General features: G+C 51.8%; 1 protein-coding gene across 6 annotated transcripts in view; it reads right to left on the bottom strand.

The window, feature by feature from the left end:
- Positions 1 to 1224: 1224 nt before the first annotated feature.
- Positions 1225 to 13884, bottom strand: part of CCDC30 (coiled-coil domain containing 30) — a 34939-nt gene continuing 22279 nt past the window's right edge. For 5 of the 6 annotated variants that reach the window (XM_032131568.1, XM_032131567.1, XM_032131573.1 and 2 more), the window contains 13 exons: positions 13025 to 13162; positions 12069 to 12226; positions 10507 to 10747; positions 8935 to 9108; positions 8107 to 8316; positions 7384 to 7541; positions 6783 to 6930; positions 6155 to 6276; positions 4539 to 4680; positions 3569 to 3705; positions 3190 to 3301; positions 2395 to 2462; positions 1225 to 1797 (listed from right to left, as the gene is read on the bottom strand). In XM_032131568.1, coding sequence (XP_031987459.1) covers positions 1575 to 1797; positions 2395 to 2462; positions 3190 to 3301; positions 3569 to 3705; positions 4539 to 4680; positions 6155 to 6276; positions 6783 to 6930; positions 7384 to 7541; positions 8107 to 8316; positions 8935 to 9108; positions 10507 to 10747; positions 12069 to 12226; positions 13025 to 13162 — 2031 coding nt within the window. In that variant the 3' untranslated portion in view covers positions 1225 to 1574. The remainder of the gene's footprint in view (positions 1798 to 2394; positions 2463 to 3189; positions 3302 to 3568; positions 3706 to 4538; positions 4681 to 6154; positions 6277 to 6782; positions 6931 to 7383; positions 7542 to 8106; positions 8317 to 8934; positions 9109 to 10506; positions 10748 to 12068; positions 12227 to 13024; positions 13163 to 13884) is intronic. The other variant, XM_032131569.1, reaches the window with a different exon arrangement.

Raw genomic sequence — 13884 nt, forward strand, 5'->3', positions numbered from 1 at the left:
GAAAGGTCTCACCACCCATGAGTGCAGTGACAAGACTTGGTTGTTGCAATTTCGGTGTCCATGGTCAAAGTGATGGTCACAGTCTGGATCCATCAGGGGTGGGGTCCAAAAACACAAAGTTCAGTAGGTTAATACAGGCTCAGGCTCGGTGGGAACACCCAGGTACCTTCCCTGGGGTCAGGAGTTTTACACTGTCTGATGTAACACTGGGGTCATGCCCAGTCCTCTGGTGGAAGGCCCAGAAATGAGTCTGTGCGCCCTTCAGGGTCTCTGATGGTTTGTGCCCCTTCTAAGACATGACTCTGCCTCTCCCTGAGTGTGGCTGAGCCAGTTCTGCCTCATCAGAAGGGATGAAACCCTTCAGCCCTCCAGGGGAGTGTTCCTGATACCTGCCCCGGGGTCTGGGGTAGTCCAGGGCACAGCCAGAGGGCTGAGGATGCACTACACCCCACCCTGTAAAGCCCAGGCAAAGCTCACGCACTCTGGGGTGTGCAGAGGAGCCCAAAGGCACACCCAGGGCTCTGAGACACAGAAAATCCCATGGAGAGGCTCTGTGCACCCCAAAAGGCTCCTTGAGGGCTGTGGGGAGCCCAAACAGGCACAGCCAGGGGCCACAGGCACCCAAAGGCAGCACTGGGGCCTGGGCATGGCACAAAAAAAACCAAGAGGTGGGGTTACCCCAAAATGGACACCAGGGGTTGGGATACCCTCTAAGGGACAGCCAGGGTGCAGAGGGAGCACACCGACGGGTCCAGGGCTCCCCAAAACACACAGGGAGAGCCCAGGAAGCACAGAAAGGCCCACAGAGGTGCACAGCCACACTGTTCCCACCTGACCTGCAGTTCTGATCCCGCTGCTTCCCTCTTGGCATCCTCAGACCCCCTCCACTCCCTGTTTTGCATGGCCTGATCCTTCCCACTCCCACTCAAGCATCCTCAGAGATCATCTGTTCCAGATGTATCTCCTTTCCTTTCCTGGATGCTCAGATCCCTCCTCTCTTCTGCCCCTATTCCATTTCCCTTTGCCCTTCCATCTCCCTTTATCTCATTTCTGATCCCTCTGCCCATCACATCCTGCCCCCAGAGCTTCTCTTTCCCATCCCATGTTCCTTCCCTACACATTCCCATCCTCTCCCCCGTGCTCAGCTGTCCCGTTCACCTCTGCACAAAGCAAAGGGAACGCTGAGAGCATGGACAAAGGGGAATGACACTGTGTGGGCACGGATTGTGGGCACAGGGTGAAAGGGAACTTCCCCAAGTTTTATTTATAAAATGTATAGATTTGGACTGGACTGGACAGGGAATTAGGGCTGAGGGAAGATACTCTTCACCCCACCCCTCTTCCATTGTACTGAGTTTATATACAAATTCCAGCCTCCAGTGGATCTGGGATCACACACACACTTACAGGTGGGCAAGTGAAAAAAAAAAAACCTGTGGAATCATTCAGTTGGAATATATCCCAGAAATCATGGAGTCAGTCCATTCGGCAATTCTCTTTGCAGGCTCTGTCATCCCGTTGCCCCAGGAGCCCAAATCCTGCAGTCCAGGTAAGGCTGCACCAACATTCCCAGCTCAGAAGTTCTCGGAGCCAAGGCTCTGGCTCTCATCCTGCAGTGGTGAGGCTGTGGGGGCTGGGGTATCCCCAGGAGAGGCCACATTCAGGTACCCGATCTCCGAAGGCTGTGAGGGGGACAGGCAGAAGGAAGAGTCCTGGCTTTCAGCCTCTCCCTCAGGCTTTGCATTCTGCGGGGCCTTCAGGGCGCCGAGGAGCTCTGGGAGATCTCGGGGTGGGAAGCTGGAAATAAATTTCCATTTTCTGTCATTCCGTGGAGTCTGGGAGACCCTTACCCAACACCTCTGAGCAGGACATGGCGATGTTGATGCTTTTCTCTTGGATCAAGACTCCACATTCCTCCTCCAGCCAAGGAAGGGACACCCTCAGCCAGCCCAGAACCTGCTCAGGCCATCCTTCACCCCAACGGCCGCTGGGGCTGTTACCAAACCCCCTGAGCTGCAGGGTCCCTTTGCCTTCCTTTCACATCTGGTTTGGCATGGATTGGAATGGAGGAGCACATCCCAGTGTGATGTGGGACACAGCTCTGGCAGCACTAGGGCTCCAAGTCTCACCACCTCTTGTATAAAGACTCTTCCAAAGCCCCTGAGCACCAAGACTCCTAAATCCCACAGTGTTCCCCAAAATATTCTGAAAATTTGACTTCTCCATCCCATCAATTGACTGGTTTTAATACCATTTTAATGCCATTTTAATACCATTTTCCCTAAAATTTGACCAAAAACAAACAAAAAAGACTTCTGGGAGGTGAACGCACAGTGTGGAGCAGCCAAAATGCTAAAGTGGCTGCTCCCTGGCTCCTCCTCCCCCCCACGGTACCTGGCACGAGGAGGTGGCAACACCTTACTCTGTGGTTGGCGTTCAGAGCCAGGAATGATCTTCGAGCCCTGGAAGGAGGAACAGAGACTTTGAAAGGAGGAGGTGCAGGTCAGACCCTGAATTCCAACAGTTCCTGGTCTTCCAAGATCTCCCCCAGCTTCACTGAGAGTCCTGTCCACCAACTGCAGCCCCACAGGGGTGCTAATCAGGGATTTGTCCTTTGGGTGTGAATTTAAACTAAAAAATCCAAACCAAGCCCCACCAAGGCCAGGTGAGCCCCAAACAGCCCTTTCCCCCTCAACAGCTCATTTCCAACCTACCTGGGTTCTATACAAATTAAAAGCCCCAATAAACTCCTAAATCTACCTGGTTGATTTGAAAACTCTTTGATTTCCTGGATTGTCTCCACTTCTCCTGCCAAAGTTCTTCATTAACATGGCCAGTACCTTCACTCAGCTCAGGAATTACCGCTCAGCTTGGCCTAAGGGAGGAACATTCCTCCTGGCACTTGGGGTTGGTTCTCCTTTCCTAGAGCCAACTTTACAACTGAGGCCTTTGAAAAGCTCTGAATGTGCCAAGTGAGATTCCTGTCCCTGTGGAAGGGGATCCCACGGGCAGCAGCTCAGGGATGGGCAAGGGCTGAGTGTATGGAGCCTTCAGCTCCTCACAAAGCCGCTCCTCACCATAGCTGTCAGTGAGCCCTTTCCATCCCAAGGGTTGGATCCAGCTCTTCCCAAGCCCCTCAGACATCAGGTTCTGTGATTCCTGCTGATCCCAGCCCTCCCGAGGTCTCACCTCTGTGTTGGGAGCAGGGCTGCTCCTGGGAAGGTGCTGGGAGGTGGCCACATGGCTGGAGAGCTGGAGCTTGTCATGCAGCCGAACATTCTCCTCCTCCAGGATCTTCCCTCTGGGCATGGCACAAGGCACAAGTTACTTTCCTTCCAGCCATGCTCCGTTTTCAAACAGGAATTTTCTTTTCCGACCTCAGAGCTGTTGCTCTCCACAGCCTCCAGCTCAATGGCAAGGTCTTGGATGGGAAAACGGGCTAATTACAGCCATGAAAGCCACTGCACCAATGGCTGGGGCACAATCCAAACATTCCTCTGGAATTCTTAAGAGGCACAAAACCAGGCAAAGGGAGAATCCTAGGGGATGGACATCAGCACGGGCCTACCTGCTCTGCAGGGAAGGAATCCCAGACCGGAGGCTCAAAGGGGACTCCTCCTGGTCTGATATTCTTTGTAGGAGCCGTCGCCTCTCCTGGAGTAATTTCTCATTCTCAGCAGTGATCTGGGCAATCAGCACCTTCCCCTGAGGGTGGTGGAGAAGGAAAGAACAACCACCAGTTACTCTTGACTCTTCTCTGTCCTCTGCAAACCTCGGGGCTTTCCCAAGGTATCACCATCAAGGATGCCAGCTCCTAAAAGCTTGGAGTCACCACCCCTGCAAGCGCTCAAGAACTGTGTGGACGTGGCCCTTGGGGACATGCTTTACTGGTGGTGGATGGATGGTTGGACTTGATGAAGATCCTCATTTTAAAGGTCTTCTCCAGCCTCAACGACTATCCAATTCCATAGTCTGTTCGATGTAAAATACCCCAAAAAGAGGCTCTGGGGTCACTTCCCAGCAGGAATTGCTGAGGCAAAGGAACATGGAGTTCAGCCAGTGTCAGACTGGGATTTGAGGATGTGGCTTCCCCCCAGGGTCAGTCCTGAGCCAGGAATTTCCTTTTGGCTTTTTGTTACTATAGATTGGTGCCCCTGGTCCCTTCCTGCAAGGAGGGACTTTAGACAAGGGCCTGGAATGCAGGACAAGGGGGAATGGCTTCCCGCTGCCAGAGGGCAGGGTTAGATGGGATATTGGGAAGGAATTCTTCCCTGGCAGGGTGGGGAGGCCCCAGCACAGGGTGCCCAGAGCAGCTGTGGCTGCCCCTGGATCTCTGGAAGTGTCCAAGGCCAGGCTGGACGGGGCTTGGGGCAGCCTGGGACAGTGGAAGGTGTCCCTGCCCATGGCAGGGGCTGGGATGAGATGAGCTTTAATGTCCCTTCCAACCCACACCATTCCCTGAATCCATGACTATTTTGGAAGCAGCGGTGCCCCTGCAGCCTCCCTTTGCAGGAGAAGCCCTCAATGTGTCCTCTCACCTTTTCCACTTGGAGCTTCGACTCACTGAGCTCATTTTCCAGCTGTTTGATCCTGCTGTCCCTCTGTTTCACCTCGTGGATGAAGGTCTCCTTGGCCCTGCGGATCTTGTCCTTGTGCCGGAGCTGCATCTCGTTGTATTTCCTGGGAAAGCAGGGACAACCATCAGGCTGTGAAAGGCTCTTTTGCTCGGGGTCACCATCCAGGCAGGAATGTCCTGGGTTTATTCAGGCTCCTCAAAGTCCAAACTCAGAGTCTCAGCCATTCCCCAGCTCCTCCTGCCTGCCCAGAATGAGCACATGGACTGTCTGGACTCTTTCAGTGATCAGTTTGGGGGTGTTTTTGTTGGAAATTTTAATTTTTAAGTGTCGATCAAATGGAAATTGGTAAGGACCCAAAGCATTTCCAAAAGTGACTCCCAGCTTTACAAATCCTTGTGCTCACCCCTCCCAGCTCTTTATAACAAATAAGGTTATAAGGGCACCAAAACTGGAAGTTCCAGGGAAAGGATAAGTTGGTTTTGTTGGTGGGGATGTGGATGGTTAAGGGAATGACTTTTGAATAGGAAGAAAATTTAGGAAAACCCTCTAAGATCATCAAGTCCAACCATTCTCCAGCACTGCCAGGGCCACGCACTAACCATGTCCCCACGTGCCACATCCACACATTGGTTGGAAAACTAAGAATTCTAAACAGCAATGGACAGGCCAAGAGGAGCAAGAAGAGCCACTTCAGTGGGAGCTTCTTTGAGCTGGGCCACTGGCGACAAATACTTTTCCCTCCTGACACTTCTGATTTTTTCTCTTCTCCTCTAGTCCATTTGGGCAAAGTTCTTGTTTATTTTTATCCAGTTGAGATAGAAGGGAAAATAACACCAAAATAGAAGAGAAATTTCTACCATATAAGGGACATTTGCCCATGTTTGCTCAAAATTCATGATAAAAAAAGCTACTCTGCTCCAAATTAACCAAAAGGGCTCTGAGGAGAAAGGAGCAGCTCCAGGGAGTGTCTCTGCTGACACCAGACCCCAACCAACACCCTCCTGTGCTGCCTTCAGCTGCCAAGGAGAGCAGGACAGCTGGGAGAGCTGGAGGTGTTCACCTGGAGAAGAGAAGGCTCCAGGGAGACCTCAGAGCCCCTTCCAGGGCCTAAAGGGGCTCCAGGAGAGCTGGAGAGGGACTTTGGACAAGGGCCTGGAATGACAGAACAAGGGGAAATGGCTTCCCACTGCCAGAGGGCAGGGAGAGATGGGATATTGGGAAGGAATTACTGGCTGTGAGGGTGGTGAGGCCCTGGCACAGGAGGCCCAGAGAAGCTGTGGCTGCTCTACCCCTGGAAATGTTCCAGGCACGGTTGGACAGGGCTTGGAGCAACCTGGGATAGTGGAAGGTGTCCCTGTCCCTGGCAGGTGAGTGGAACAGCATGGGCTTTAAGGTCCCTTCCCCCCCAAACCAGTCTGGAGTTCCCTGACAGCAGACAGGGAGGGTGAGCTCACTGCACACAGGACTAGTGGATTTATTGCTAAAAGCCTGAACATTGGACAGGAAAATCCACACCACAGCCAAATCCAGCAGCAGGCCCAGAAGGGGCCATTCCTTGGCAGGTTTTTGGGCATTACCTGACATAGAGATCCTTCTGGTTCAGGAGCCGGACACCTTCCTCATACAGGGCTTTGTTCTCCTCCTTCAGGAGTGCCAGCTGCTCCGAGAGCTTCTGGTTCTCCTTCTGGCACTGCACATGCTGGAAAAGGGTTACTTTTAACTTGTGTGTGTGGCCCCAACTGGAGGGGCCCCTCTGCCTCCCATCTGCCTGATCTCCAAAGCTTCTCTCTCATCAATCCCAGTGGTTCTCACTACAGCCAATATCCATCCAGCCAGCCAGCCAGCCCCCCAGACCACTCCCTCCTCCCCCTAACAAGGAGCAGCGGGATTTTGTTGCAGAGAGAGGCAATGAACCCTCCCAGACAACAGACTCTGCCAAAATTTCCAAGCAAAAACTCTGAGCTCTGCAAGAAAAAGGGAAGGAAGAAACCACCCAGCCTTCCTGTGCCCTCAGAGCTGCATCCCAAGAAACCAACTGGCAATGGGATGCTGCTTTTCCTCCAGCTCCTATTGAAATCAGTGGGATCTGCAAGGGCTCAGCCCTGATCAGATGTTCCCAATTCCAGCGGCCCCCAGGAGCAGATTCCAGCTCATGATGGTCCTGTTCCCCCTTGTATGACGAGGAACCCCCTCACTGTCACTCACCTCATCAGCATCCAGCTTCTTCTCATCCTCCAGGACGTGCAGGGTCTTGGCCTGGAGCTCCACATGCATCTTGGCCAGCGATGCCTCCGTCTCCCGGGAATGCCGGAGCTGCTGCCGCAGCTCCTCCACCTGCTGCTCCAGCAGCCTCCTGAAAACACAACGGGGTGACAGTGAGAGCTGGAGGGGGATGTGCGACCTGCCCCCAAGGTGTCTGTCTGTCACCCAAACATGCCCTGCTCTCCTCCTGCCCCAGCTGACATGGAGGGGACAAAGGAATCAGCACATCCCAGTTGTCCCCATGTCCCAGTGACACAGAAAGGGGGGATGATATACTGGGATCATTCCCAGCTGCACAGGGAAGGGGGCTGTTGGCATCACTGGGCTGACAGTGACACCACGGCCCTTCCCAGGCAGATGAAGCCTCCAAAAATCTTTTGTATCTCAGGAAGGGGGAATCCCTGGAGAACTCCAGGGACAAGGCAGGTCCAAAGGGAAGACAGGAGGTCAAAGCAGTGGTTTGTGTCTCCCTGAACCCTCCCAGGGCAGCCAGGAGCTGCCAGAGGCTCCTGGGGCTGGCACAGCCCCTGTACAGCACAGAGACCTTTTCAGCTGCTCCTCGTGAAGTTCCTGCTGCACTCGAGCTTCATTTTCCCGAGCTTCCTTCAGGTCCTCCTCCAGAAGCTTCTTATCAGAAACACGGGCCTCTGCCAGCAGCAGCTGGTGCTGGGAATCCTTCAGCTTTTGCTGGAGTTTTGCGATCTTGGATTAAAATGGACATGGATTAAACGTTCTGAATGTACAGGCCAGCATCTGAATCAGACCCCTCTGATCCCCCAGTGTCTGACGCATGGGAAGGAAAGATTTCCTTGTTTTGACTCTAAGTCCATTAAAAGCAAAACCTCTGGAATGGCTACCAGATTTTGGACCAAGTACTATGTCACAAATTCTCGGCAATCCTTTTTTGACCCAATTTGATCCTGCACATTTCAAAAGATAATCCAATGATTTCTGAGGAGCATGGCAGAATCAGTGCCATGGAAAACACAAGGTTTTGGAATTTTCCAGCCAGTAAACAGTATGAAATCTCCTCAGTAAAAACAGAATCGGGGTTCCCTGTGCCTGCCAGCCCCACTATCAGTATTTCAGAGACATTGGGTTATCAGATGTGGCTTCCATTGCCTTGATTATGCTCCCACTAATTACAGGCTTTTTTCCTATAATATTAAGCCAAGGGATCACAAAAAGGAATTTGGGGAAGCAAGCCTGCTTGTTTTCTGCACTAGAGCTGCACAGAACTGTCAAACACACCCCAGCTTACACTCACCTTCTTTTGTGCTTCTCCTGCTCTGGATTTCTCCTGGGCCAGCCTCTCCTGGAGGCTGCTCTGGAGCTTGTCAGCCTGGGAGCACTTGGAGAGCTCCAGTTCCAGCTCCTTGACCTTCTGCTGGCTCCTCTCCCACTGTGCTGAGAGGGAGGAACATGTTTCTGTGGTGTCTGAGAGTTTGGCCCGGGCCTGCTTCAGCTCGGCTTTGACCTGAGATCCCAGAGAAGAAATCGGGTTTATACTTCAGCATAAATCAGCTGGAATGGCTCGGCTAGGAAAGGGGGACAGGATTCCAGAATGAGCAAAAGAGGAACCGTAGAGGAAGTAAAGCATGTTTTATTTGGAGGCAGTGAAATTCATCACAGAATCCCAGAGCGGTTTGGGTAAGAAGGATCAGCTGGTTCTACCCCCTGCCATGGGCAGGGACACCTTCCACTATCCCAGGGTGCTCCAAGCCCTGTCCAACCGTGCCTGGAACATTTCCAGGGGTGGAGCAGCCACAGCTTCTCTGGGCCTCCTGTGCCAGGGCCTCACCACCCTCACAGCCAGTAATTCCTTCCCAATATCCCATCTCTCCCTGCCCTCTGGCAGTGGGAAGCCATTTCCCCTTGTTCTGTCATTCCAGGCCCTTGTCCAAAGTCCCTCTCCAGCTCTCCTGGAGCCCCTTTAGGCCCTGGAAGGGGCTTTGAGGTCTCCCTGGAGCCTTCTCTTCTCCAGGTGAACACCCCCAGCTCTCCCAGCCTGCCTCCAGAGGGGCTCCAGTCCTCGTGGCCATAATGCCCATGGAGCTGAAGCAGAGCACACTGGGCAGCCTGGCTCTGTCCCTACCTTGGTGCATTCCTGCTGGAGCAGCAGATTTTGCCTCTGGAGGTCAGCATTCTTCTCCCTCTCATACCTGAGCTCCCTCTCGGCGGAGCTGCACAAGTTCTGCACCCGCCGCAGATCTTGGCGCAGCTGCTGCAGCTTCTCCTCCTGCTGCTGGAACCTCTCCTCGGACAGACCCTGCAAGAATGGCAGAAGTGAAATTAACTTTAAGGCAGGATAAAGGTGATTAATGATAGCAGAAGCCAGTTGGATTTAAGGGCATTTGGGCAGGAAGATGGATAAAGCCCGGTGTTTCTCTGTCCCTACACCATGTCCTGCTCCCTTCCCTGTTCCTGCAGGGCTTTAAGAGTCATGTGGATATGGCACTTGGGGACACGGTTTATGGTGAATATGCAGTGCTGGGTTAATAGTTGATCTTAGAAGCCTTTTCCAAGTTCAGTGATTCAATGATTCTCTCCATCCCCTCAGAGAAGCCAATACAACTCCTGAGGCCAAAGGTGAAGAGGTGATAACCTGGATGAGGAAAAGTTTAAAAAAAAAAATCCCCTATTAGAACAAACCTGTCCAATCAAAGCAAAACTACTAGGCCACTTTGTACTCTTGTACCAGAGTCTCACTCAGGCATCCAAGCAGGAGTGATGCAGCCAGGCCAGCTCGCAGAGGGATCAGGAACAGGAGAAAGGTGAGTCCTGGCAGCGGGACAGGAACACAACAGGACAGAGCCTGGATGCTGGGAGGTGTCACCGATGGTCTGCAATGGCTCTTGGGAGATAATTGAGCTCCTTGGTTCACCCACCTTCCTGACACACAGGCCAAAATCTCTGCTTGGGTTATACCAAAGCCTTTCTTTCAAGCATCACTGTCAGCCATCTCCGGATCTGCATTCCCACTTTGCGCCTTCACCCTCTGCTCTTGGGACCAGATGGAATTCCCTGAAGACCAAATCTGCCTTCTCACATAATCCCCAGATAACTTCCCAAGCTGGGAAAAGTCTTGATCCAGCACTGTGGGATCTGGCAGTGTAAGTTGTCCTGGAGGTCCATTGGCTCCATTGGTTTTGTGGGGTTTTCCAAATTTGTTTCTATCAGGATTCCTTCCCACATCCACTGCACTCCTTGTGTCTTGCTGGATGGATTTGCTGCTTCTTGTATGCAACTGGACTCCTATCCTCTACTTCCCACTCCCACCCTGGTCTTACGGACCACCCTGACCTCTCTTCTCCCCCAAATCCTTGCACAGAAGCTGAGCTCCTCCTCAGTCTCCCCATCCTGAGTTCTTCCATAATTTCCTTCCCGTTAGGCAGGGACACCTGCACCTCCCTTTCTCTTTCAGCTCACAAGGTGAGAAAGATGAACAAATTCCATTTAAATCACTTATTTCTGCCATGTGCAATCAGTTCAGTTTATCCACGTTCCCACAAGCACAACATCCAAAAGCACAACACAAGGAAATTAGCACATCCCTGATTTCCGACCATCGCTCACACCACGTGACTGGCTTCCAGCCCACTTTAATTAAGTTTTGCCACTCAATTAGTGACAAAAAACAGGATGCAGATGACAAAGCTGCCCATACCTGTTTAAGGCTCCCCTCTAAACTGCCTGCCGAGTTCTGCCATGGGAGAAACCTGTTTTCCCTCTGCTCCAAGCCTGGGATCATCCTCCTCATGTCTCCGCTGGGGCCCTGCTCCCGGGCACTCCGGATGTCACATTTGAGCTGGGCAATTTCTTCCAGCAACATCCATTTCTCTTCATTGCTCTCTTTGAGCTGCTTTTCCAGTTCCTCCTTCTTCTTGTTGCTCTCTAGTAATTCAGAGCTTGAAGGAAAAATAGTAAAGGAGAGAGATAATACACACATCCAGGGAAAACACCCTTAAAGGGGAAAAGCTTGGGAGATGAGAGTCCAGTGAAACACTCAAGTGCCTCGGGAGGCTCCAAAGGGGATTCAATCCTGGGTGCAGCAGTTCTGGGCAAGGGTCAGTCTCCCTGGGACACTTCCCACAAAACCACGTGCATCCAAAGGCTCAGCTCTCCCTGGGAGGAGGTAACGGGCTGGCTAAGGAACCCTCACAAAGGCATGGGAGCTGCTCTGGACTCAAAGCCACAGGAAAACACCGGAATAGGGGCTCAGGTGTCCCAGTCCCGCTGCCTGACTTAATCTTCACCCAAACTCCATCTCCATTTTCTCCATCCAAGCCCAAAGCTGTGGCTGCCCCATCCCTGGAAGTGTCCAAGGCCCAGTCGGATGGGCTTGGAGCAACCGGGGATAGAGGAAGGTGACCCTGCCCATGGCAGGGGATGGAAAAGGATGAGCTTTAAGATCCCCTCCTCCCCAGAACAGTCTGGGATTCTGTGATTCTATGTCCTGGATGTCCAGGCACAGGCACAGGCTGTCCAGGCTGGAATCACCATCCGTGGAAGCATTCAAAAAGCCTGTGGCTGTGGCACTTGGGGACATGGGTTAGGGGTGAACATGGTAGTGTTGGGAAATCGCTGGACTCAATGATCTTGGAGGGCTTTTCCAGCCTGAATTCCATGATTCCTTAGCAGCTCCCTACCTGCCTTCTGCTGGTTGTACTTTATCCCAGTACCAGTAACCCAGGTCACTGTAACCATACTGGACTTAATCCAAGCTTTTATTTACTAAGGAGAGCCTGAGCCCAGATGCTCCAGCTCCAAATTTGTCCTGATCTACTCAAAAAGGGGAGTCAGACAAACACCTGCTGACACCTCCCCTCCAAGGACACCCAGATTCCAAGGACTCCCCAAATCTCCAGCGGGACTAGGACCACCAACTTCTGCCAGCAGTGAGCCCTGAGGAGCCCGAACCCACAACAGGAGAGTTTTGGGACCCTGTTAGTCCAACTCCTAGGGAAGAATCTTCCTTCCTAAGGACAGCTCCCATTTAGGCTGCTCACAATCTGGAAGAGCTGCAGAAAAAAATCTTTAATTCTGGCCGATCCTGATGGCACTGAGGGAATTCACCAAAATCAGAGATGCTGACCCGAGGACAACACAAAGATGCCAGACCCATTTTTGCCAGGAGCAGCCCCATGGGGATTTGAAAAAAAAAAGACTCAAAAATTTAGTCAGCAAAGACAAGGAGCAGAAAATACCACAGGCTTTGTTAAGGTTTACCAGAGCAGTTCTTGTTCTTCCCTCAGGTTTTTGATCTGTTCTTCCAAAAACACTACTTTAGCCATCTGTTCCTCATAGGTCTTTGCATCTGCACAGGGATCTTCCTGTTTCTGCTCCACTTTGGGACTCTGTTCTCTGTCTTGCAGGATTTCAGAGGCCTATAAGGTCAGAAAACACCACAACTGGGATTTCCTTTGCTCTGACGGAAATCTTTTGAGCAGCACAGGGCAATCTGGGGACTCCAGCAAGACATGGCTTGTGATTCTGTGGCTAAATTATTGCAGTTCTTCCCCCTTGGAGACACGTGCGAGTCCTTTTTCCTGCATGGAAAGTAGCTGTGTCTAACTACTATCAAGCCATGGTTCTTTATTTGATTTCATCCCACTGTGGCCCATCTGCAGCTCCCAGGGATTTACAGCACGTGCCAAAGCTCTTTACAAAAGCAGCAGCTCTTGGCAAACCAGGAGGAGCACAAGGTGTGGATTCAGATGGCTGTCACAGAGGTGCTCCAACTCTACCCGAAACACCTCTCTAGGGACGGCTTCTCCACTCCCAGCGTCACCTAACCCTGTAACACCAGGTAACAGCACACCCTGAACCTGAGATTTGAGGAGAAGATGCCAAGAAAAAAAAGGGGCAGGAAAGGAGGAATGCATCAGGACAGAATCACAACTGGAGTCCACCCAGTGTCAGATCTGCTGCTCAGCAGTGACGGACCCAAATCTTTCAGACACAAACACTATTACCCTCACTAAACACCAACAGCAACTTTGATTCCTAAAGCTTTTTAATCAACAGCTCTTCCTGAGCTTTCAGTCCCAGGTATTTCCTGGTATTTCAATTCCAAGGCATCTTATCTACACCAGGACAAATTTGCTCATATTTGAGCAACACACCCCAGCAGCTCCTGCCTGCATCAGACACCACAACAACTGGGAATTCTTTCCATGTCTCACCTCTGGATCTAACAAAGCACTGTCTTTGTGTAGCTTCTCATGGGATACATCCACAAGATCCCTGCTGGCTGATGTTCTCTGGAGACTCGGGAAGGTGTTTCTGTGGCTTGAGAGCTCAGAGTGGGAGTCAGGCAACCCCTGGAGAGGAAACAACAGAGTCAGTGGATGAAACACAGCCCGAATGACAAGCTCAGAAAAAGATTTCTCCTCTCAACTGTCCAAAAATCTCTTAAAAATAAGAAGAGATTTCCAGGTGACAGAACCCAACGATTTCATGCCAAGCTTGTTTCCAGCACTGTTGGGAAATGATTCATTGCAGCTGCTCCATCCAAAGGGAATGAGCCCATGTGGGAAGCCAGGAATCCACCAAACACATGCAGAAGTCTCTATGCTAAAGGCTGTTCCAGTCTAACACAGAGCTCTGTATTCCATCTCCTCCTGAGCCTTTTGATGGGAAAACAGCCCCTCCTTCAGGGAGACCAGTGGCCAGTGGGTGACTGAATTCCAATCAGACTTTCAGGGGTGGATGATTTGGATTCAAAGGTCCCTGGATCATGAGTAGGTTGAACTACTGGGAGGCAAGGGTTAAAAAAGGACTCTTCCCATTCTTCCCAACATCCTCCAGATCAGACAATTCCTTTCCATGTGTGTACTGATAGACTGACCCAGCCTTTTCCTCCCAGCCAGGCTGTTTTCATCCCAAGCTTTGATCCTGAGTTTCAGTGTGGATTTGTTGCAGCCCGACCAACCCCTGGCCTCTAGATGCCACTGTTCCTCCAGCAGCGCCTGTCTGTGCCAACAGCTCAGGACTTCCATGGATTTTTACTTGGATTCAAGGAAGTGACAGGACTCACAAACTG

The sequence above is a fragment of the Corvus moneduloides genome, chromosome 22, assembly GCF_009650955.1.
Source record: "Corvus moneduloides isolate bCorMon1 chromosome 22, bCorMon1.pri, whole genome shotgun sequence".
In the NCBI taxonomy this organism is placed as follows: domain Eukaryota; kingdom Metazoa; phylum Chordata; class Aves; order Passeriformes; family Corvidae; genus Corvus; species Corvus moneduloides.